This window comes from Leptidea sinapis, chromosome 3, assembly GCF_905404315.1.
Source record: "Leptidea sinapis chromosome 3, ilLepSina1.1, whole genome shotgun sequence".
NCBI classification, from domain to species: Eukaryota; Metazoa; Arthropoda; class Insecta; order Lepidoptera; family Pieridae; genus Leptidea; species Leptidea sinapis.
Window position 1 is genome coordinate 4,623,771 of NC_066267.1, and position 26,389 is coordinate 4,650,159.

The following is a 26,389-nucleotide window of genomic DNA, read 5'->3' on the forward strand; positions in this document are numbered from 1 at the left end:
TAATTTTCAAATTGTGTATTTAACTTCTTACAAATAAATTCAATATATTAAACAAATATCCATATTAAATTATTAAAACTTTCGTGAGACGTTGTTACGTTATTTACTTATAAGGCTTCAATTACGATTTATGCTTATATATATCGTCTCCTAAGACGTTATCGCGAACCCTGATGAAGGACCTGTGAATGGTCCGAAACTAGTCTGTATCAATACCGATGAAACATTAAAGAAATATAAGGAAATAAAATATCCATATTGGTTGATAAGACCTTCACAGAAATAATTAAAATATCCTAATAGCTAGCCTTACCTAGAACATCTGGTAACCTCGCTACAAAAGTAACAACTTATTTATATGTAAATAGATTAATGTTCAATGCGGGAGGTAGATAATGAAGCTGTCAATCACCTTTTATAGTCTTGTCTACACAAAATATGAAGCCGTTCTGTTTAAATTATCTATTATCTATTTGAAATGTTGAAAAACAGAGACAAAACAATGTCCTCGGCAAATGATGTAAATTGTGATTTGCCGTTTCACTTTATGTCTTACATATTTGAATATGGTAAAATGAATTCTTATATATTTGAAAATGGTGGAATAAATTAACAACAAAAATTGGGACATCGCATACAAGATTAAAAGATTTCAAGATTGAGAGTTGAACAAAGCAAACAAGATTTTATAATGATACGTTACTCGAACAGTTGGCTCAGTTGGTTAGAGCACCGGCACGGAACGCCGGAGTTCGTGGGTTTGAGTCCCGCATCGTTCATAAAATTTGTTTTCCAAATTTTATTTGTGTAGATTATTTGTTTTTATGAAATAAAGTTTGTTAGTTAGATCTTACATCATTTATATGTCTAGAGAGAGACTGTGACACCTGTGAAGAGTTTGAAAAAAAATGAGATTGACATTAATTAACCTCCATTTTAAGCAAGCACGCAAACTTACACAAAGTGACATACATATCACGAATGAAAGACGTACGTAGCTTGTCATGCACACTAAAATAATAGCCCTGGCCTGTTTTCATCGGTTGTCTAGCAGCAAGAGACCTTATCTAGACGTATAAATTATCTAAGAGTTAGATGAAAAATGTCCTAATGACTGAAATATATAAGAGTCTATTATTAGATTTCTAATGAGGTTTTATGTATACCTAATTAGTTTTAATTTTAGAATATAAAGACTCTTTTGAGAAACCTTACTAATTATTACTTATATTATACAAGCTGCTATTCATATAATTTAATCATCAGTTTGATAGATCTGTTTTCATCGCTCGGATATTTCAGACCACTTTCAGCCAGTTCTTTCAAAGTCGCTTCACAGATTTCCTGGAATCCGGCCAAAGTGGCGACCTTCTGAGATGCTGGTCCCGTAAACACCGTAGCTGTTCCCTTTATCCCGTTGAATCTGCACAAGGGCTCCCTAAAAATAAAAAATCACATGATAAAATCCACTTGTGTTGAGCCGCCATGTTAGTGACGTCAAGCACAATAAATAAACGAAAAGTGACTCTTTACAAACAGAAAACTGCCTGCTGACGTCACGGAGACGTTAATAACAAGGTTCCATATCAGTACCAAGGCACGGAGCTTACACTTTGTATCTGATCAATAAAAAAAGAGGTTTTCTTGGTATAGAACAGGGACGCAGATAATCTATCACAGCCCCCCATACTTTCACTTAAAATACCTACCATTAGAATTCAAATTTAAATATTTTTTTTCAAAATGTGACATCACTTATTGAAAGTCAAAAACTACCACCCATTCCAAAACGAATGCCTCAGACCTGAGAAGAATGGGCGCAACAAACTAAGCGGGCTCCTTTTTTTTTTCATCAAAAAGATTTGTTTACAAAATAATATTGTACAATTAACTAACTTATTATTTAATAGCCTGAAGGCGATTCACATGGTGATTTTACAATTCCCTCATTTTTGCCTCATGTCGTTAAAATTTAGAATATCACCTCACTTATTTGCTAAGGTCCATTGAAGTATAAAATCGATAGAATAGTGTTATTTTTAATATGGTATCATAAAATCTCTACCTAGCGCTCAATAATCTCTCTCCCAGTTTGGAGCCCCGGAACTGCCTCTTCACCAGCAAACCAAAAGCGTGCAACATAGTATCCAGCCCTGTATACTGGTGAGGATCCTGCTTGTTCTCAATATATTCTACAGCTAGGTACACGTTTTTCCAAGCCGCACCTTCTACCTGCAATAAGGTTACTGTACTCAGCATAAAATTTTTCACTAAGTATGAAGGGATTCATTAGGTCGCACAAGGCTAGGGCATAACCGGTACTTTCAGGATGAGACCACCACGTACCAATCTGTTAGCGATTTAAAAATTTATATTTTGTTATACGTAGGTCACACTAAAAGTTTTGCGTAACTTTAAAAATCTACATGTTATAATCAAAATATTATAATTATTGCTTTTCAAAATACTCTCCTTTACATTTAAAATATTTCTTCATGCGATTGAATCATTTTTTTAAACAGGAAGACCACAGATCCGGAATTGGTAAAAGTGAAACCTCTCATCAAATCTTTTATTTTGGGGAAAATACAAAAATCACAGGCTAGGTCGAGGCTATGTGCAGGAAAAGTAACGAGTTGTACTTTTTCGGAAACTAAATATGACTTAGTTTTGTTGGCCGTGTGTTAAGAAGTGTTGTCATTATGTAGGAGAACGCGGCTTTTTGGTCGTCTTTTGCCACCACTCGGCATTACCACTCTTTTGATATTCAAATGGAACTGTGCAGAAGGGATCCCCACGGGTTAGAAAAAAATGCAATCATTTTTTTACCAACGTGTCTCTCCTGCCTCACTTTTGTTGGCCTGTTCTCATTTTCAAACACCCATTCACAAGATTGGTGTTATTTTTCGGGTTCAAAACAATAAATTCACGTTACGTCTCCTGTGACAATGTCTGCATTTGAAGACCACCCTTCACGAAATTCGACATGTAAAGAAAGCCGAACTCTCTCAAATTCACAAGCTCACGGTGCTCAAGCAAGGTGCTTCTCTCCCAAAAGCATTTCTAATACGAGCGGTCTTGGGGAGAGAGAGAATTTTTAAAAACATAAAAAATCATCGCTTTTAAATCTTTTCGGCTTAATTCCATTTTCGTTGCGTACGTAGAACTTTGATGTGTGATAAAAAACAATTGACAAATAATTTACCGCCCATTGTTTTTTTTATTAAGTACTATGAATGTTGCAACGTTTCAAAAAATATAACATTCGAAATTCAAACAGTTCCGATTAGCTAGAAGTGCAAAACTTATAGTGTGCCCCATGTAATCGACGCTCTCTCTCATGGATGATAAACATGGTGAGAAAAGAAATTCAAAGGTAGTGTTATATTCTGTGGTTGTATATAAAGTTGGCAGCTTAAATAATATAAATATTTATCTACTCCCATGCTTTAAATCCTCTATTAAAGATTCTAAAACAATTAACTTATTGCCAACATTAAAACACTCAAGCGACTGGCTTTTATAGTAACCATTACATCATCCAAACGAGTGTTGTAATGAAATTCAGTACAACATTACATTATCCGTTTTCATGACAACACTCGTTTGGATGATGTATTAGTTACTATAAAAGCCAGTCGCTTTTTAAAGTGAAACTTTTATTATATCGTCTCAAACTTTTTCGTCTGTGTGTTGCATGTCGCGTGACGGTCGGGCGGTGCCTATAGTTCGCAGCAGCTGACCGTGTAGTGTATAGACTATTACTCATTTGTGCAAGTGCTCCACGCTATTTTGTTTGTTTTTGTCAGTGTTTAATGTAAATGTTGTTTATCAGTATTTAATGTAATCCTTTTCAATCAATATTTTTAGCCAGGGCTAAGACTCAGAGTTCAATAAAAATATTACTTGGAGACTTAGTCTACTTTAATAATTTCCCATTATCATTCCAATTTTCATTTTTCATCATTTCCATGTATAAAATTAAGATTGATAAAGCGATTTTTATACCCTTAATGGAAAATTATTCCAAAAATTTTTAGCTATATGTGTATAATGAACAAAAGTTTCACTTTTACCGTGGTTTCATAAAACCACACAATTCGTTTTTAATGTTAGCAGTAAGCTGTTTCGGAATCTTTTAAAGAGGATTCATATTATGGGTGTAGATAAAGTCTTGTACGCAACTGATGATGATTAGGTATTAAAACTCTCATGTGATACTATTATCACACTCGGCTTTGCCTCGTATTAAAGCACGAATGTGGGTTTATTCGTGTTTTCATACCCCTTATTACACATCAGTTGCATAAATAACTATTATGTTTCTAAAATTTCGACATTAGAAGAGGTTGGCTCTTTGTTACATGAATTTTGTTGAAGAGATTCCAGTAGATTATCAAGATATGTTATCTAAGAGGAACAAAAATGAGTAGTTAAATGCTAGAAGAGAAATAGATTATGTTCAGGGTAATCAAACCTGGAATGAAGTAAATAGGCTTTTTGATGGTAGTCAGATTTTGGATACAAAGTGGATTTATGCATTCAACGACAGTGAAATTGGATCTGAAAAAATGAAGGCTAGGCTAGTTGTCAGACGTTTCAAGCAGGATGAAAGGAGTTTCAATGATACAGCGGTTAGCCGAGTAGTATAGTAAATAAAGGTATATTTCACATTCCTGCACTGCACAAAGCTCTGTGTTTTACTTAAAAGCCCAGAGAGAGAGAGACAGTTACAGATGTCCTTAAATAATTCTTATAAATTTGGAATCGGATGTATTTTGCACATTTTCGAAGATCTTGTATTAGAAACATGTATTTACTCAACATAAGCCTAATTCGATTTAGTTGGATCTTACCTCGATATCCGGAAAGTTTTCACCCGCTGCTGATGCGACGCATACGTTGACCGCTGCAAGCGTCTTCACACCGTTCACCCAGGTGTAGAGCCCCAGTGACATCCTCTGAGCTAGACACGCTGCCCAGAACTTCTTCAACCCAACCACGCTGTCTGCATCCTCCCGTAAATCTGACCAAACCAAAAAATTATTTGCTATAGACGGTACGTTGTGCCTGAGGAAAGTTTCTTTGATTTGAAGAAACGGTCTTCAACATGGATATGTATACGGTAAGCATTTAATCTCAATTTACCTACAAAAACTAAGTTAATCAAAATCGCGTAGCAAGGCAAATCAAGTTCCTGATGTATAATAAAGTATCAGGCTAGTTCCCACAGTCTGGTGAAATAAAATAAAATAAATAAATTATTTGATAATAAACCACCACCACCACTCAATAAAATTACAAAACAGGATTGATAATAAAGCCAAAGACACTATAAGACTAATGAAATAATATAATTCGTTATTTAAAATAGACAGAAAAAATATATAATTACAGTGCACCAAGAATTGTCACCAAATGGATCTAACTCAGTCATAAGCTACACTGGCGTGGCGCCAATGTGTCGCTGGTTTTCAGAATCAATTACCACAGCCTAGTAGGGTTACTTTGCGTCGGTATCGAGAAGGCCAAACTAGCCTCTAAAAAGCTTGGTATACGCAGTAAGGCGAGACAGTACCTTACTAAAAGCCACCACCTGCAACTATATAAAGCGCAATTTCGGCCTCACATGGAGTACTGTACTCACCTCTGGGTGGGCGCTCCCCAGTAACAGCTTCTTCCATTTGACCGCAACGATATAATACAACGCAAAAGCAGCTTGAATCATCGGCGATCAAGCCATGTCGAATCGGCTTGATCCTTTAGCGTGGCGTAGAGTTGTGGTGTGTGGGTTGGATTTACATTACATTTGCATCTTTTACCGCATTTATCACGGGAAGTGCTCAGAGGAGTTGTTCAGGTTGATACGAGTAGCCGAATTCCACCAACACACATTTAATTAGGTCAAAATGCAGAATTTAACCCACATCATATTGACGTTTAGTATTCTACAACCACGCGTTTTGCAAGAAATTTTCTTGCATCGCTCAGCCACTTTGTAGAATCAATTACCGGCTGCTGTCTTTCCGAACTGATATGACTTAGGGACCTTCAGGATTTTAGCACACTCCCAACTTAAAGGCTGGCATTGCATTTCATGATCCCTGGTGTTGCTATGTTGCTGGTTGACCATGTGCGGTTCTCAAACCACATTCAATCACATGCCGTTTGGCACCAAAAAATATATACATTTTCTATATCCACAAACATTTTTATTTTTAACGCGCAATTAGTATGTATACCCAAAATTCGCCATCGGATGACCTTTGTAATACTAAGTAAGTATCTATCCCTACTTTGTGGTAATACATACTGCTGAGTGAACATAATACTTCATCGGAGTACATTTCTTCCAGAAGGATATTGACCACGTTTTCAAAGTCCCCAACTTCCAAATCCTGCACGACCCATTCATGGCCATTTGTTTCCCATTTTGACCAGACTTTTGGACATGACGCGTCCCATACTCGCTCGAACGGCACTAAAAATAAGTGATTATGAAAAAAAATTGATAAAAGAACGCAAAATAATATACGTTATTATTTCTTATTTAAAAATCTAGGAGTAGGCATTTGTATCACAAAAGTACATTCAAACTTGTTTGAGGGTTGAATTGGCCAACATGGGCATTTCAGATTCAGATGGCATAAAATTTTATAATTCATATTATGGTTCTCAATAAATAAAGTCGAAAATAAAAGTGGCGCAATATGTAAAACCGTGGACTCTCGCCACGGTGCCCCCCGAACCTCGCCTATGATCATCATCATCATCAACCGTAATTCTTCCACTGCTGGACAAAGGCATTCCCCAAAGATCTCTACGACAACCAGTCCTGCGCTGCCCTTATCCAAAGTTTTCCGGTGATTTTGACCAAATCGTCAGTCCATTTTGTCGGGGGCCTATCAACACCGGTACGTGGTCGCCCCACTGGCAATCTGTCCATTGAAATCTGGAAGAGTGAAAGACCGTAACATTGAATACAATCTATCAATAAACAATACTATAATTCAAATCTCAGCAGGAATCAATAAATCTCTCAATCTTCTGCTTTCGAGAATTTTTTTTCTGACATTCCAGTTTCTATCACAAGCACTCTTGTCTCTTCCACCAGTGTTGCTGAGTCACTTCTTCTGGAAAATGTTAGAGAATGTCAACAAACTTTCAATTTTAGTTTTGTTAGCCCTGGAGAAATAATTAAAACGTTTAAGTCTCTCGACATGAAAAAAACTGCTGATATATGGGGCATTTCTATTAAAATAATAAGTTCAATAATTGATGTCATAGCACCATATCTTGCAATAGTCTTTAATAATTGCATTAATCGTGGCGTGTTTCCTGAGCTTCTGAAACATAGTAAAATTACACCAATATTTAAGTCGGGATGCTCTTCTGACCCGAATAACTATCGTTCTGTGTCAGATTTGTAGACCCTTAGTAAAATTTTAGAAAAAAATAATTTTAAGCCAAATGCTTACTTACCTTAACTCTCATAAGTTAAGTCATTTGAAACAATTGTTTCAAATGACTTAATTATATTGTTACTCTTGTCTTGTATTATATTATTACTAGTAAAGCCAAATTTGGCTATACTGGGGGACGTTAAACAACGGATGCAGGTGTTGAGCTAATCAAGAATATTTTTGATGCCTGGGAGGAATCGCATAATGCACTTGGCATCTCCTGTGATTAATCTAAGGCTTTTGATTGTGTTCAACATTCAACGCTGGTCAGGAAGGAATACTACTATGGCATAATAGGAACTGCTCTCGATCTTCTGTCTTCATATCTAAATAATAGAATTCAGAAGGTCGACGTGAATGGCAGGAGATCTCCTGGGACTCCTCTCAGTATGGGGGTACCACAAGGGTCTATTCTCAGACCGTTCCTCTTGCTTATCTATATAAATGATCTTCCTAATCTTATAGAGAAAAAACATAAGGTAGTATTGTTTGCGGACTACACATCACTGATTTTAAGTGAAAAGAAACCAAGCTATATATCACGAAGTGAACGATATTCTATATGACATCGTGTACTGGTTTAGCGCTAATAACCTATTGTTATTTAGCAACAAAATTAAATACATTAAATTTACCGTACCAAATGTCAAAAATGTAGATACTAGAGTTTTGTTAAACGGAGAGGTGATAGAATGTTGAAGGATTGGTGAACAGACTTAGTTCTGCAGCAAAAGCGGTTAAAAAGATTAGACAATTAACTGACATAGATACGGTGTGACTAGTATACTTTAGTTATTTCCATAGTATTATATCCTATGGTTTATTGCTGTGGGGCAACGCTGCCGATATTAATACAATATTTGTGCTGCAGAAGAGGGCTACTCGCGCTATATATCACCTAGGTCCTAAAGAATAATTGAGAGCAAAATTCAAAGAAATTTACATCTTGACTGTTGCTTCTTAATATATTCTTGATAATGTAATGTATGTACATAGATACATAGGTGAATTTATGAGAAACTGAAAAATAACAATAATGTTAAAACCAGGAATAAACATAAACTTATAATGCAGATAGCTACTCGGCTAAGTCGAGTTAGTAGGTCTTTTGTGGGGCGATGTATATGCTTTTACAACAAGATCCCAGAAAATGTTCAAAACGAAAGTCGTATTCAAAAGAATTGTTAAAAAATGTTTGTGTGGTAAAGGTTACTATAACATAAATGACTTTCTTAATGATACCAGAGATTGGGAATGGAGTGACCACCCTCAGGCTATTAAATAATAAGTTTAATTGTACAATATAACATTGTAAACATATTAGTTAATAAAAAAAAAGCCCGCTGAGTTTGTTGCGCCCGTTCTTCTCAGGTTTGAGGCATTCATTTTGGAATGGGTAGTTTTTGACTTTCAATAAGGGATGTCACATCCTATTTTGAATAAAAATATTTGAATTTGGATTTGAACTATGTGCCCATTGGCACTTCAGTTTCGCCATAATTTCATTGGTTTGTGTACGTTTAGTTGACGCTTATTAAGTTCGCCAGCGCGGTTACTGTGATAACATATCATCAGGTGAATTGTATGTATGCTCATTTGTCCTCCTCTTCTATATTATACTTCTTTGGCGTAACAAAACCAATATCCTTAAAAGTTTACTGCTCTTGTGTGCTTAGTCTTCAGTTTTTTATTCTTTGTTTCAAAATGTTGCCACTGAAAAGACTAGCGTATATTCGGCAATTTATAGCAGTGCATGGAGAGACTTCTAATAACAGTCAATATGATTTGAACTCATCTGAAAATCTCGATACTAGCTTAGATGAACACGGCCCGGGCTCTATAAAATGCATAGAAAGAGTCAATTTAGCATGTGAATTTTAAATTGAATCCGTGGTTCTCAGTTGGAATGTTTAAATCTTATCATAAAACAAACACGGACAACCTGATAGTTACTTGCGCCTTATCATTACAATGCAATGCCGCTCAAGATTCTCGTAAAACCCAAGGTCTGAGCGGCATCGCATAGTCAGTACAAATATTTTTTTTAAATTACTTAATTTAATATCTCTCTCTCTAGCCGTTCCCTCATGACTGAGGATTGTGCTCATCAACAAGTGGTCCACACTTGGAGTGAACTATTTATTTCCATCGGCTTCTGTCCATCGCGGCCCTGACGACGGAGCTTAACCTCGGGGACCTGGAGTCTTTTATTTGGTCGGTCCATCCGGAAGAAGATCGGCTACGGGCTCGCTTGCCATTTGTGTCCCCAAATACGATCAATTTCTCCAGGCTCTCATTACCCCTTCGCATTATGTGGCCAAAATATGAAAAAATTTGTTGGTGGCATATCGTGGACAGACGGGTTTTTTACTTGAGCTGTGAGAGGATACGACACATTTGTTCGCTTGGCAGTCCAAAGTATCCTCAATAAACGCCTCCAGCACCACATCTCCAAGGTCGTCCACGACTTCACACCATACAGAAAAATGGAAATTTAACATACGTTCGGTAAAAGTTGAGGTCGTGAGAAGCCACCGCAAGTAATGCCATTCAGTGAGCATGACGAACCATGTTATAGCATACCTACACATAATTTTTTTTTATGGAAAAGGAGGAAAAACTAGCATACGGGACACCTGTTGTTATGTGATCACCGCCGCCCACAATCTCTTGCAACTAATAGTAATAATATTTGATAATTACAAAATTAATGTTCACAAGGCAAACCCTGACGACTTGATAGCCCGAACAGTCGTGTGCGTAAGCTAGCTTATTGAAATCGAAATACAAGGGAGCTTATTGCAAGCATGATTGACTGTTTACGACTTGTCTGTCAATATCGTTTACAGTGACAATAGATTAGCTGTCTTCTCCTATCTCTAAATATGAATCTTTGAATTAATGGAAATATATATTTTAAATTATAGTTTGATCACTTTTTTCTATAGCCTGAATATAAGATCAGTCCTCTAAGAAATAAGTGACGATAATATAAAACTATAATTTCCAAAAATTGGTTAGGTTTGTTTATGTTAGAACAGTTAAAACAACGCACGAGGCGAGCGTAAGGGGCCGCGGCGACGGCCGTCGAGTGCCAGAAACAATTTCTAGGCATTTCCCTTTCTTTCCTCCCCATAAAAATGTCCCAATCCTTAAAAATGTCATAATTTGAGGTTAGGTTAACATTTTTATAATGTTTGGTGATTCAATTTTAGTGACACTTTATTATTTTGAAACCCAATATAATTATTTGATTATTGATAGTATTTCCAGATAATTCCTAATTAATATTTAGGTAAGCGTTTTAATATTATTTGGTAGTTCAATTTAGGTGACTGACCTAGTATTTTAGGAAAATATACGTGGGTAACACTGAATATATTTAGAACTGGCCAGTTAGAGACATTGCTATAGTAGTATATTGCATTCATTTGTCATTTGTTTTTGTGAATTGGCGGCAAATCTAAAACTCTTGTTACATGTGAAAATGAACCTAACGCGAGAAAATTTTCGTTCAATAATTTATTATGTCTTTCTATGATAGACTGCGATTAGCATTTCTTTATGAAGCCCCATCTCGTACCACTATTTACAATTGTTTTAACGAGTTTAAGCGTGGACGTAGCAATCTCAATGATGATCCGCGTGAGGAACGTCCCTTAACAGCGACTACTGAAGATATCATCAGTGCTGTGCGACGCATGATAGAGGAAGACAAGAGAGTGACCTATCAGCAGATACGGGCAAGCCTAGGCATTGGTATGAGTTAAGTTCAAAAAATATTACACGAACATTTAGGCGTCAGGAAGCTTTGTACCAGATGGATTCCTCATACTTTAACCGACGACTAGAAACACCTTCGCATAGATTGGTGTCGCCAAATGTTAGATAAGTTCAACGGTGGTGATTCAAATGCTGTATTTGAGATCGTCACAGGTGATGAAAGCTGGATATATTGCTACGAACCCGAAACCAAAAGACAATCAGCTCAGTGGGTGCTTCCTTTCGAAGATCGCCCAACAAAGGTAAAGAAAGGAAGAAGTCAAGGAAAAAAGATGATTGCCTCATTCTTTGGTCGGAAAGGTCATTTCGCCACAGTTGTGCTGAAGATGGAGGGACAGTTACTGCAGACTGGTATGTCAAGCACTGTTTGCCTGTTGTGTTGAAAAAAATTCGACAGCAGCGCCCTCGATGTAGGATCCTCCTTCACCACGACAATGTTTCAGCGCACTCCGCAAAACGGACTGTTGAATATTTGACTAGTGCAGGTGTCGAGATAATGAGTCATCCGCCATACAGCCCTGCGACTTTTATTTATTCCCAAGAACTAAAGATAAAATTCGAAGTATTCGCTTTACGAACCCTGAAGATGCGATGAAATCGTACGAAAATGCCATAGAAGTGACCCCCTAAGGAAGAATGGGCCCACTGCTTTTCTCAGTGGTTCCATCGAATGCGACGATATGTAGTGAGGAACGGAGGTTACTTAGAAAAACAGTAAAAGAATTAGCAACTTTCTACATTAAGCCATTATTCATTTTCTAAACATTTTCAGTGTTACCTAGGTCTTATTTATTAGGTCACTGAAAATGCATTTATTAGGTACCTAATTGATAAAATCATATCGTAATAAGTCACCCTCAGGAATACTTACACATAATTATTATCAAACTATTAACATAAAAATAACAAATCCTTTTGATATCAGGAGAAAAAATTAATATGCTACCGAATTACCAGCGCTTTGGAAAACAAGGAAATACAATAAACAATCCAAAATGACAATATCAAAGAATAGGTATAGGCCCCGGGTTCGAATCCCGGTAGGTGCAAACAATTTATAATATTATGATGAATATCAATGTTTCCGAGCCATGGATGTTTATAAGCATTTATGTATGTTTAAGTAAGTATATATTATTAAATATACCGTTGTCTTGGTACAGGCTATGCTTAGTTCGGGGCAAGATAATTTGTGTTAAAGTGTGTAAATTTTATATTTATTTAGATATATTTATAGCCGCTATTAAATTATTATCTTAATAATATTTTTACTGTTTTGTTAAATCATTTCAATAAATGCTACTCAAAGTTGAGGAGGACCTGAATTTTGTCTGCAGCATTATCTATTGTTACCTTCATGGATGTCTTGTTTCGGAGCGGATAATTAAAACATGTTTTTTTTTTCTTTAAAATGCGTCGTTGTGCTCTTAGCCAAAATATATTCACTCTAAATCATGTTATGGTGAAAAAAACTGGGCTTAAAACAAATTCCGTAACTATTTTCTTCTGTGTTAAGTTTGCCTTATTAAATTACATTTAAGATAAATATTATACAAATTATCAATCTTAAATTTATTGAATAAAACTGGTATGTTCATATTTTTTCATTGATAGCATTAATTCCGCTATAATACTTTTAGTCAAGTCAACAAGTGCCAAAATTTTTACGCCTTCTCCGAAAATTATGATTGAGTTTTCATTCGATTCGGAATGGCTCAGAATCGATTAATAATGGCCAATAATCAGTGGTCAAAAAATTTTCATCGCAATTTTTTAATAAATTATCCATTTATTGATGAACAATTTTTTTGTAGCACGAACATTAATTAACATTGCAATTTCGAAAATTGATAAACTATAAATCTGACAAGTTTTTCCTTTCGTGGCGCTATTTTTCAAAGGTCTTAGAATAGATTCCCGTTGGAAAAATTAAAAAATTTATAGTTTTCGTTTTGTTATTAACAATTTACTAAAACTAAAAAAAGTGAAAAATTACAAAAACCACTTATTGACTAGACTATTTTAAATGTAAACAAAATGCATTCAATTTGTTTCACAAATCATTTTATGGAAACTGCGTACTGTAAATTTTCTGAAAAATATAACCCAAATACTAATCGTAAAAATAAGTAGTACTTACTTTTCTCCAAAGTGAATATAATATATTAAGATTACTTAAAATTTAGAGTGCTAAGGATCACGATATTTCACGACTAGAATCACACTGACTTTTCATTGCGACCTGCGTCATTGTAAGACCTTGATTTGATATAAGGCTGTTTATAAACGAGCGACAACTTATAATGTATTATATAACAATAAAATTTAAAAAAAATACTTTTCGATATCATTGTAGCAAGAAATATTTAAAGTCTAAGCTTAAGGTCAAAATTCTTCTTCTTCATTTCAACTTTGCACGTAAAATTATATTTATATCATAGTTATTCCTTCTAATATAACCATTAAAACACAAGAGACATTGTGAGTATGTCTAAACAAATATATCTTCAAATTGTCCTGACACTTGATTTTTTCAGGAAGAAACCACAGACACACAGTATCTATCTTTCATTGAAATGTTTCGCAAATATTTGATTATTCAAAATCCACAATAAGGAATAAGGTCATAGACCATACCTTTGAGACTTAACGCAAGCCTTTTTACTTTGTAGAGGACTTAGGAAATCTAATTTCGGACTTAATATCTCTGAAATTATCAGAGCTCGTGAACAATACAAAATGATTTTTCGATAAAAGATAAATATAAATAAATCAAAGATAAATATTTTCAACGATTATATTATCTTAATTTTAATAATATATTTACATTCTATTACGAAGGTCATGTCGAGTGTTGAATTGTCTCGTGAGTTATAAAATTATAAGTATAAAAAACATAGGTATCTATTTTTTATTCGTGTCGTGCGAAGGTGGAATTCGGCGGCAGGAATCAGGTGAAACAGCGCTTCCGAACACTCCCCGTGATAAATGCGGTAGAAGACACACAATGAAGCGACGCCTCCACGCAACGCCAAGTGATCCAGCCCGTTCACAGAAGCTCCATTGCATTGGATGCCGGCTAGGTTATGGGTACCAACAAAAGGACCTCTTTCTGCCGTGAAGCAGTAATGTGTGAACATTATTTTGCTTCAGTCTGAACGGCGCCGTATCTAGTGAAATTACTGGGCAAATGAAACTTTCATCTTATGTCTCAAGCTGACGAGCGCGATTGTATTGACGCTCAGAATTTTTGGGGTTTTTCAAGAATCCTGAGCGGCATTGCATTGTTATGGGCAGGACGTATCAATTACCATAAGCTGAACGTCCTGCTCGTCTCGTCCCTTATTTAAAAAAAAACATAATTCGCCCAATAAAAGACTTACCAACTCGAGTAGATATACAAAGCTTATGTTTATTGCTGGTGTTAGCATTATGATTATCACAGTTTCTAGCAAATTCGTTAATGTGGTTATGCAACAGTCACAATGTTTATTTCTTTAAATTTTGCTCTTAATGATTCTTTAGCACCTACATTGTAAATGACGCGACTGCAGCACAATCATGTTATTAAATCACGATTGCCTATTAAAATATTGGGTGAATACTATAGTTATAACTCTAATAATGATCAGAAAATATATTTTTTTTTTCTCTTTATTTCTGTACACATGTAGGATTTATTATATTAGTTTTTTTTTAATATGTATAAAAAATAATACTCAGCCTGCATTGTTGTTTCTGAATTTCTATGACTTTAATATTCCGGTCCAAATATATATGAAATATTTTCAAATAAGGAATTTGGATTAGAAATTGGATGAGAATCTTTTCTCTATATATCTTTGTAACCCTGATCTTAATAATAGTCTCTGTTCCAAATCCTTGTAGGATAAGCCAGCTAAGAACAACTCTGTCGAAGCTAGATAATCTTTGCTGTTTTTGTTAGAGCGATATAGCTCATCATTCATACAAAGGCCTGTAAATCCTGGAGTTGCCAAGCAATTCTGCAAAACTCGCAATATCTAATACCCTTCCATGGCTGAGACTCAAATTAATGCAACTAATTTAATTCCATAAATCTATACTTATTGGCTTATAAGCTAAAAATATTTTTTTAACATCAATACCTGTATGAAACCCAATTAGGAGACATAGAATAAAGCTGTGTAGACAATGTAATGAATTGTTGTACACCATTTTCAACATTATTATCAAAATGTTGTGAACTCATTATTTTACTGGTACATTACCAGTATAACCGTGGAAAAACTTATTTTCGTGTGCAAGTTATGTTTTAGATGGAATTATTTATTTACATCTCAAGAGTTCCTGTTCCAGCACTTATTTCCGTTTTTATTTGTAGATAATTCCATCAACATCAGAAGAGACAAGTCAGTCTTCAATAATTTGTACCACCAAACGACATCTAGAAAGACTTGGCTGACGAGATAACTTTCATATGAGACGTTGACTCGATGATCATAGTCCGGATAGTCCGTACGGCTAATGTTCTCAAAGACGAGGCAAAGAGCCTCGATCATATCAAGCGGGTTTCGCGAAGCGTTTGTCTCAAAGACCAGATACAGATAAAGAACTGTTGCAACAGTTTGTTGGCGAGTTTACGCTCTTATACTATGCTATATTAACGTGTCAGTCATAATACACTATATATATGTACATATTTATGAAATAATATATCAAACCTTCCAAAGAAGGCTTATCATAGTGTAGTAGATTATATAGAAGATAATGATGCGGGTTGACTGGTTCTGCGCAGGCCACTTGAAACTGTATAATATCTTAAGTACGCTTAGCCATTTTGTTATTATATGATTCAAAAGAGGGCTCTGAGTTTCTTATATTGTACAGGTAAGAAGGACTTGATATGATCGGATTACTATTTCTTAACTACCTGTTGAATTGTTGATATCTTCTTTCATGAGATTACGGCAGCATGCTGAACGCAGTATGATATCAAATTTAAAGTAATTTAGTCGGTTGTGGTGAAAACTTTGGTGTATTAAGAGACGTAAAATTTCATTTACAATCACATTACGGGTCATTTTGATATCAATACATATTAATATAAAAAATATTAACAAAAAAACAACCCACACCAAACACTGTTCCAAAACAATAGATATAATAAGCACTAAAAAGTATAAAAATTGCGTATTTTTATACAATCTAATTAATTAAACTAATTCTAGTTACAATTATTGTTTTTTTGGAATCAGTGTCCTTCCGCCGCGACCCACTCTCGCCTCTCACCTCCTCACGACTCAAGACTCAATCTCACCCATAACTATGTATGTAGTAACCAACCTATCATGGATGAAAAAAGAATCATCGAAATCGGTTGGCGCGATATTGAGTTATTCGAATATTTAACATCCACTTTGCCATACGTATGTATAGCAAATTTAAGACTTTTATGGTTTTCTGATGGATGCCATTGTCAGATCTGGACCAAATTACAAGACGACACGGGAGGCACCAGCTTTCAAATAAAAATTATCAAAATCGGTTCACCCAGTCGAAAGTTTTGAGGTAACAAACATAAAAAAATACCGACGAATTGAGAACCTCCTCCTTTTTTGAAGTCGGTTAAAAATTAGAAAAAAAAGTCTTGATCATTTCGTATCAAATGCAAAGAAACTGTTTCCCCAACCTTTTATATTATTCAAACAAAGAGATAAAACAGCTATTGAATGTGTAGATCTGCAGTAAAGTATGCTTGCTGATGATAACATATCACTCGTAATCGCGTGATATGTTGTTAAGTATATTTATTAGTATTATATATATATATATATATATATATAATTACTTTTGTATTTAATTTTGTACATAACAACTTTATAGTCGGTAAACATCTTTTAAGAATTGGCTGAAAAAAAAACTTCAAAAACAAAACCATTCCTTTTTCAAAGTGGACGTCTCCGAATTACAATTTTACCATTCACATATTTCTTTCTGTTTTAAATTTTTTTCACGATCGATGGGTCTGGTTTTAAAAATTTATGCTAAAAAGCACATAACATTTATTTATCGTGCCTCTTTCAGTTGAGAATGTGCTAGGATCATGGCTTTTCTGGAACTAGGCATCAGTATGCGTCGCACTGCAAGAATGGTGGGTGTGACGGTACGAACGGTCCAGAAGGTAAAGCGAAGGTACGAAGAGACTGGACACCATCTGAGGAAACCTTGTAATGGCAGACCCAGGTGTACCAGTACCCGAGAATCTTCTCGGTATATATATATATATCATTCTTCTCGTTATATTATTTCCACTGTGTTAAGAAATCGCAACCAAAATGCAGTTAAAGTCCAGCAACAGCTACTTCAGACCCGGAGGGACTACATTAGTGACAGTACATTGAGAAGAAGACTTGCTGAAGCAAATTTGAAACCCCGAAGACCAGTGAGTGGCCCAAAACTCGAGAGACAGCATCGAGTAGCGAGACTGCGATACGCCCGTGAACACGTGCAGTGGGATGAAGAAGAATGGTCAAGAATTTTGTTTGCAGATGAGTCTCGATTCTCCCTTTACACTTCTGATGGAAGGCGAAGTGTTTACAGGCGACCTGGTGAGCGATACCTTCAAGCCTGCATCTCAGAAAGAGTTTAATACGGTGGAGGCAGTGTACATGTATGGGCTGGCATATCTTCAGAAGGTCGCACAGAGCTAGTAGCCATAGAAAATGGCACCCTCACTGGGCAAAGATATGCTCAAGAGATTCTCAATGAGTATGCAGGGCCGTATTTAGCAAATATGGGTGATGGATCGATGCTGATGCATGATAATGCCCGGCCACACACGGCTCATATTACGATATGAGCCGTGTGGGGCTCTTGTACGCAAGAGTATATTCAGGAGGTCGGTATCAGCGTGATGGCCAAGCCATCAAGAAGTCCTGATCTCAACCCGATTGAACACGCCTGGGATGAGCTTGGGAGGCTAGTCAGAAATCGCAGACCACCACTTACTACCCTCAGGGCACTAAAGCAGGCCCTGGTAGAAGAATGGGAGAATATTCCCCAACATCGGCTCCGAAACCTAGTGTTCAGTATGCCAAACTGTAACCAGAGCTCGAGGAGACAATACCAGTTATTAAAAATTAAATAACATGTAATACATTTTAGTTGAATTTTTTTACACTAAACTAAAAATGTATATTTTCATTATTTTATCTTTTTTAAGTTAAAAATGTTACTAATGTATAATTTTAGTTTCTAAGAATTAAAGCCTATAAAATTTGCAACAAAACGTTTATTTAAATATTGGTGTAATTATAATCTTAAATCTCTACCTTCCATAGTTAAGAAAAAAAAAAAATTGTGATTTAAGAAAATAAAATATAAAGTGTGATACTTACTTTTGCAGGCCAGTGTATGTTTAATTTGATTGCCATCACTTGATTTAATAGAATTAATTAAAATTGTTTAATTTGTCTAATTAAAACAATATTGTTTATATTATGTAATTATGCTCAGTTGATGACTTTTAACCAAGTTTCGTTCTAAAGTAATTTTAGTATGTCATATTTAAAAAAATCACTAAATAACATAAACGAGTTTTGTAAAACAGTAAGTGTTCATTCATTTACTACTTTGATTATTTTTAAAGTTTATAAAGTGATTTAATGATTTTAATAGAACCAATAGTCCCAAAATTGTAATTATCAACTTTATGCATACGTAATAACTTCCAAATTAGAACAGCTACGTGAGTTTTTGCATTTTATAGAGCTCGTCAAGACGATGTTCGCGCAGTTATTAATTAACTAGACTTAATGATTGATTTGTGAGTTCTTGCAGTAAACCGACGATATATAAGTCACGAAATATTATAACGCAAAGTCCTCCACCGCGTCTGTTTGTCTGTCTGTTCGCGATAAAGGCAAAGACTAGAGTACCGATTTTCATGCTGTTATCACCAATGGATAGCGTTCTTCTCGAGGAAGGTTTTATTTTATAGTTTGTTAAGGTTTTGTCAACATATTTATAGACATTTGTTGGTATCGGAAAGAAATTATCTGTCTGGGTGCTTTCAACGAATTCGCTGTCTGAACCCTTTGAGATATAACAAAATAATCTATGGAATTGTGTATTTTATATAGGATTATAGAAAAGTCCGCTACGGCATTTGTCTATCTTTTTAGGAAAATATGCTATATGCATAATAAAAATACTTAAAAATAATATTAATTATAAAGGTTATGTAAAAGATTTTTACCCAATACGAAATTAATCCATATTCAAATGCAAATCAAATTCAAATATTTTTATTCAAAATAGGATTTAAAATCACTTATTGAACGTCAAAAACTACCACCCATTCCAGAAAGACTACCTCAGACCTGAGAAGAATGGGCGCAAGAAACTCAGCGGGCTTTTTTTATATAAAATATGGATTACAATGTGATATCGTACAATAAACATTTATAATTAAAGAGCCTCAGGGTGTTTGCTTTATTCCCAGTCCGTGGTGTCATTAAAAAAATCGTTTATGCTATAATAACCTTTCCCACACAAACCTTCTTTAACAATTCTTTTAAATTTCGTAACACATTTGTTTTGTACATTTTCTGGGATCATATTGTAGAAGCATATACATCGCCCAACAAAAAACTTACTAACTCGACCCAACCGAGTAGTAGGCATAACAAGTTTATGTTTGTTCCTCGTGTTAACATTATGAATGACACAGTTTCTAGAGAATTCTTCAATTTGCTTATGAACATACAGAACATTGTCAAAAATGTATTGAGAAGCAACAGTCAAAATGTTTATTTCTTTAAATTTTTCTCTTAATGATTCTCTAGGACCTAGGTTATAAATCGCGCGAATAGCCCTCTTCTGCACCACAAAGATGGTATTAATATCGGCCGCACTGCCCCATAAGAATATACCATAGGACATAATACTATGAAAATAACTAAAGTATACTAATCTCGCCGTACCTATGTCAGTTAACCGTCTAATTTTCTTAACCGCATATGCTGCAGAACTAAGCTTATTCGCCAATCCTTCAATATGGGGGCCCCACTGCAATTTGGAATTAAGAGTAATGCCAAGAAATACAGCAGATTCCACTGGTTTTACTACCTCTCCATTTAATAAAATATTCGCATCTACATTTTTGATATTTGGCGCGGTGAATTTAATATATTTGGTTTTATGACCATTTAACCATAACTTATTGGCGCTAAACCAGTACACGATGTCAGATAGAGCATTGTTTACTTCGTCATATAAAACTTGGCTTCGTTTCACTTTGAATATAAGTGAAGTGTCATCTGCAAATAATACCACCTTGTGTTTTTTTTTCTACAAGGTAAGGTAGATCATTTATATAAATTAGGAAGAGGAAGTGTCCAAGAATAGACCCTTGTGGTACCCCCATACCGAGAGGACTCCCAGGAGATCTCCTGCCATTCACCTCGACCCTCTGAATCCTATTATTTAAATATGAGATCAGAAGATCGAGTGCAGATCCTCTTATACCATAGTGACCTAGCTTCCTGACCAGCGTTGAATGTTGAACACAATCAAAAGCCTTAGATAAATCACAGAAGATACTCAAAAATATTTCTGATGAGTTCAACACCTGCATCCGTAGTCGAGCGTCCCGTAACTTATAAGTGTTAAAGTGAGTAAGCATTTGGCTTAAAATAATTTTTCAAAAAATTTACTTAGGGTCGGCAACACTGAAACAGGCGATAGTTATTCGGGTCAGAAGTGAGTCCCGATTTAAATATTGGTGTAATTTTACTATACTTCAGAAGGTCAAGAAACACGCCATGTTCAATACAGATATTAAAAACTAGTGCTAGATATGGTGCTATGACGTCAATAACAGAACTTATTATTTTTACAGATATACCCCACATATCACCAGTTTTTTTCATTTCTAAGGATCTGAAAGTTTTAATTATTTCTGCTGGGCTAACAACACTAAATTTGAAATTATGTTTACATTCCTTAACATTTTCCAAAAGTGACTCGGCAACACTGGTGGATGAGACAAGGGAGCTTGAGATGGAAACTGGAATATCAGAAAAAAAATTCTCAAAAGCAGAAGCTACTTCCTGCTCAGAGTGGATTTTTCTATTGTTTATTCAAATTTAAAATCAAATTCAAGATTATATTCAAACTTGCAGTCATTCGCTCTTCCAGATTCCCAGTTAATAACTTTCTTAGCAACAGACTTATCAATAGCAATAGTTTCATATATCATATAATTTTATTACTACGCAACATTATAAATAGCGATATAAAATTTGAAACCTTGATAGCTTAGGACTTTGAAATAATGAATATTTTAATTAATATCGATCAAAAATAAAAATTAGCAACACGAGCAGGAGTCATAGCTACATCACTAGTTAGCTCATAGACCAGCCATCGCTCCCGTCGCACATGTTTGACATTACTGTGTTTCAATCTGAAGGGCACCGTACCATAGAAATTACTGGGCAAATGAGACTGAACATATTATGTCTCAAGGTGAACGTGCGGCTCGCCTCAGCCAGCTTCGGGACAGATATAGATCTGAGAAAGAAAAGCCAGAATAGGGATAAACATCGAATACAGAGAGCCAGAGAACTGTCTGTAGAGCTAGGAATATTTAGTATCAACATAGAACCCATGCGAAGCTAACAACACTAAATTTGAAATTATGTTTACATTCCTTAACATTTTCCAAAAGTGACTCGGCAACACTGGTGGAGGAGACAAGGGAGCTTGAGATGGAAACTGGAATATCAGAAAAAAAATTCTCAAAAGCAGAAGCTACTTCCTGCTCAGAGTGGATTTTTCTATTGTTTATTCAAATTTAAAATCAAATTCAAGATTATATTCAAACTTGCAGTCATTCGCTCTTCCAGATTCCCAGTTAATAACTTTCTTAGCAACAGACTTATCAATAGCAATAGTTTCATATATCATATAATTTTATTACTACGCAACATTATAAATAGCGATATAAAATTTGAAACCTTGATAGCTTAGGACTTTGAAATAATGAATATTTTAATTAATATCGATCAAAAATAAAAATTAGCAACACGAGCAGGAGTCATAGCTACATCACTAGTTAGCTCATAGACCAGCCATCGCTCCCGTCGCACATCTTTGACATTACTGTGTTTCAATCTGAAGGGCACCGTACCATAGAAATTACTGGGCAAATGAGACTGAACATATTATGTCTCAAGGTGACGAGCGCAATTGTAGTGCCACTCAGAATATTTGGAGTTTTTAAGAATCCTGAGCGGCACTGCATTGTAATGGGCGTATCAATTACCATCAGCTGAACGAGCAGGAGCTCGTCTCGTCCCTTATATTCATTAAAAAAGGTATTTTAATTCAAAAACTAACTGAAGAGGTATCCTTTTTTGTTGATAATTGTTGATAATCTTTTGTTTTTAATCGAAAGAATCACCGGAACGTGCGGCTCGCCTCAGCCAGCTTCGGGACAGATATAGATCTGAGAAAGAAAAGCCAGAATAGGGATAAACATCGAATACAGAGAGCCAGAGAACTGTCTGTAGAGCTAGGAATATTTAGTATCAACATAGAACCCATGCGAAGCCGGGGCGGGTCGCTAGAAGAATATAAACTTATAAGAATACTTTGGATAAACACTGTGGTTAAAATCTGCAAAAACCATATTAGTTACAGACTGCTTAAGTGGTGACACTGCTACATTCGGACTCCAAACAAAATTCCGAGTAATAGCGCTATCATAGCCAAAGCCTCTTACCAAATTATCTATTACAATCCTACACAAAGAGAACGGGGCACTTATTCTCAAATTATTGATATGTATCTCGCATTTCTGATGGTTAAGATATCACCGAATATGAAAGTCATCGACATGAATGTTTACAATGTTATCTGAGTAATATTTAAATCTTAGTTCTATGGTACATTTTCTATGATTAATTTCACGTTGTTATGATTAAACTATAAATTTATAATATTATAGCTTAACCCAACCATGAGGATAATGTTTGTTTATGATAATTAGAAACAATTGAAATTTTCAATTCACGCAAAATTTCAACCCCGCTTCGCACTATTAAAATATGTGAACGACGTAATTCTTTACTTTTAATTTTATTGGAAAATGAGGTGACTTCTTTAATTAGTTAAACATCTAATAATATGTAATTGTATAGAGTTGAGTATGTTTTTGATGAAACATTTTTTGGAAATGGAATATAAATAAATCAATAAGTTAACAGTCCTTTTAAATTTTTATTCTTGTTCGTCTCCATGATCCCAATCCCATCAAAGTTCGTTTGAAATAAAAGTTCATAGTGGACGCTAACGTTTTAAGTAATTAATGTTATTTAACTTTAGCTTCCACTAATATTTTGGCTGTGTTGAATCGATTTCGTAAGAATTAGTAGCTGTGGTTATAAATAGAAATATAGTTTGTGTTACGCATACAGATTTTTTTAAGAAATACAATTTGCAAATAAATTTATTTTTTAATAGTACATAATCTGAGAATAATAATTATATATGTAATATTTTATAATGTTTTGATTTATTTCTATAAGATTTGACATTTTCTACAGTTTACACGATAAAAAAAAAAGTTAAAAAATGTAGGAATCGTAGAGTTGTCACATAATATCTATTCCTCCAGAATTGGCGGTCAAGAACCATCTGTGGTCCATTCAGTAAGAGTGTTGAAAGGGAGAAAGATAACGACCTTTAATAGAATATAAATAATTTTATAGACTATAATGTTTGATGGCACAGAGGGTAGAATCGTTCTGTTTTGATAATGTTGATAAATACTTTTACATATGACGACGAGGTTGTTGAAAATATTGAAGAAGAAAGATGAAATTTATTAATTCATTAAATGAACTAACGACATGTTTTATTTTGTAAAACCTATGAATTTTGTCATGCAGTTATTAATAATTATTATACTTGAAATATATTACTTTTTTTTTAATTATAGTTCTTTCAATAAAATAATATGAAATCCGTTTTGAGACCTTATAATAAATGACTGCAAAGGCTAATATTATTATGTTTACTGACGTTTTTTATATAAGAGGTGGCCACAGGGCAAGAGGTTCACGTGATAGGAAGTACTGAGACTTCTGCCCATGGACATCAGCAAACACCAGGAGTCAAGAGATGCATTGCCAGTATGGTCTAAGCTTGAGGACCAATTAAGTCGTATGGGTTCGGGAAAATTTAAACCGGTAGTTGATGCCACAAAGTCGCTGTGAGAGGCAGACAAGGAAATATATTTTAGCTACTCTTTTTGCAAAATACATAAACTAATACATATTAACTCAATATATTTAGTAATTTTATGACGGACAGATGGCCGTTGGGGCAGTAAAGCCCTCGAATAGTGACCACGTACCGGAAGTAGTGTTGGTAGGACCCCCACAAGATGTATCGACGATCTGGTCAAGATCGCCGGAATACGTTATATAAGGCCAGCACATGACCGATCGTCATGGAGATCTTTAGGGGAGGCCTTTGTCCCTCTGGCCTGATGATGATGATGAAAAGTATTGGTTTTGCGTAAGAGATGTATCAAATTTAAACTTTATTTTGTTATTTTATACTATTTAGTTTTTGAAGTAGGTTTTTTTATTTTATACTTCTTAGTGTCTGTAATAGGTTGTTCTGTAAACTATTCTCTTTCGGCTGATGATGATGATGATGACACAATCATTTAAAAAAAAAAACCTGAAGCTATTATTGGATAATCCACTTCCGCAATTTTTCTTTTTAAACGCATTTTAAGTCCGGCTGCGGAAAGTTTATTTTGATCACGAAACTGATAATACTGCGCAGATAATTTCCTGGAGAGAAATTAAGTCACGACTCTTGCTGGGATGTGACCAATATATCAATGTTTTCGAATGACTTAAACTTAGATTATTTATACGTAAATTGTAAATACGTAAATTATTTAAGTCTTAGATAATTTTTACGTCCAGAAAGAGTTTCTTTCTGTTAGACAATCGATGAAAACAGGCCAGGTTTACTACTTTAGTGTGCATGACAAGTAACATCTTACACTCGCATACGTTACCCACTTTGTTTCAGTGAGCTTACAAATTACTGTTTCACAGCAGAAATGGGCGCTATTGTGGCACCCATATTCTAGCCGGCATCCCGTTCAAAGGAGCATCCCACTTGTAAGTTCGTGTGTTAGTTAAGTTCAATAAGCACTTTTATAAGCACTTAAGTTGCTCACTTGTGAAATCACAACATAATTCCTCAAGCATTAGAAATTATAATAATTCGATTTATGGCTAGATTTTAGTATTATAACTATCATGTCTGTGTTTGGTTACTGAATGAGTTTATTACATTGCAGATGAATTTTATCTTATAATCGTTAGTGTGACATCGAATTATCACAGCTTAAGGGGATTAAAAGAATTGTAAACACAATGTAATTTGTTGATAGCTGTTGTTCTAAGATTCGTTTTTACAACGTTACCAAACTTTGTATAAACAGCTGTGATAACTTATATAGTGGGTACATTAATTTAATCAGCTAATGTTTCTGCATCTCTCAATGCATAAATTCACGTAAAATGTTGATTGACAGATTGATATTTTTGTAAGGTAAGTCAGCAGCAGGAGCATTCAGGAGACATTTTGTAGTACGAAAAAGAGTCATATGTATCATTTATAATTTAAGACCTCATGATTTGCTTAGAGATCGTAAAGAAATCAATATTTTGACAGTTGCTTCCTAATATATATACACACATATATATATACATATATATATATATATATATATATAAGCAGCATTAACATACCTTTTTGAAGCAAAGTGATTATCATAATTAATAATGAAATTTTAATGAAAAGCGTATTACAAAGTTCAGGAATATACAGACGATAAAAATGTGTGGATGTTGTGATAAATGTAAAGTGAACATAAAACTTACTGAGTTTCTTTCCGGTTCTTCTCAGAACTTCCTCCTGGTAGTCTTTTGAACCGATGGCATCAAAATTGACTTTCATAAGTGTACGAATTGTACCTTAATGAATTAATAAATTAAATTTTCACCTCTTCAGCACGAAAAGGGCGCTATTGCTACGTGAAAACTCGCAGAAAAAACGATTTTTAC

At 34.8% G+C, this 26,389-nt stretch overlaps 1 protein-coding gene across 2 annotated transcripts; it reads right to left on the reverse strand.

The window, feature by feature from the left end:
- LOC126979464 (uncharacterized) lies at window positions 1–26,389 on the reverse strand. Of its 2 annotated transcripts, none has more exons than XM_050828787.1 (5): window positions 26,207–26,389; window positions 6,314–6,481; window positions 4,857–5,026; window positions 2,066–2,232; window positions 1–1,438 (listed from the first exon to the last, which is right to left on the reverse strand). In XM_050828787.1, the coding sequence occupies exons 1-5, from the start codon at window positions 26,280–26,282 to the stop codon at window positions 1,243–1,245; spliced, it is 777 nt and encodes a 258-aa protein (XP_050684744.1). In that variant the 5' UTR covers window positions 26,283–26,389; the 3' UTR covers window positions 1–1,242. The 2 variants fall into 2 exon arrangements, with proteins under 2 accessions (XP_050684744.1, XP_050684745.1); XM_050828788.1 differs by lacking the exon at window positions 26,207–26,389 and adding an exon at window positions 13,387–13,488.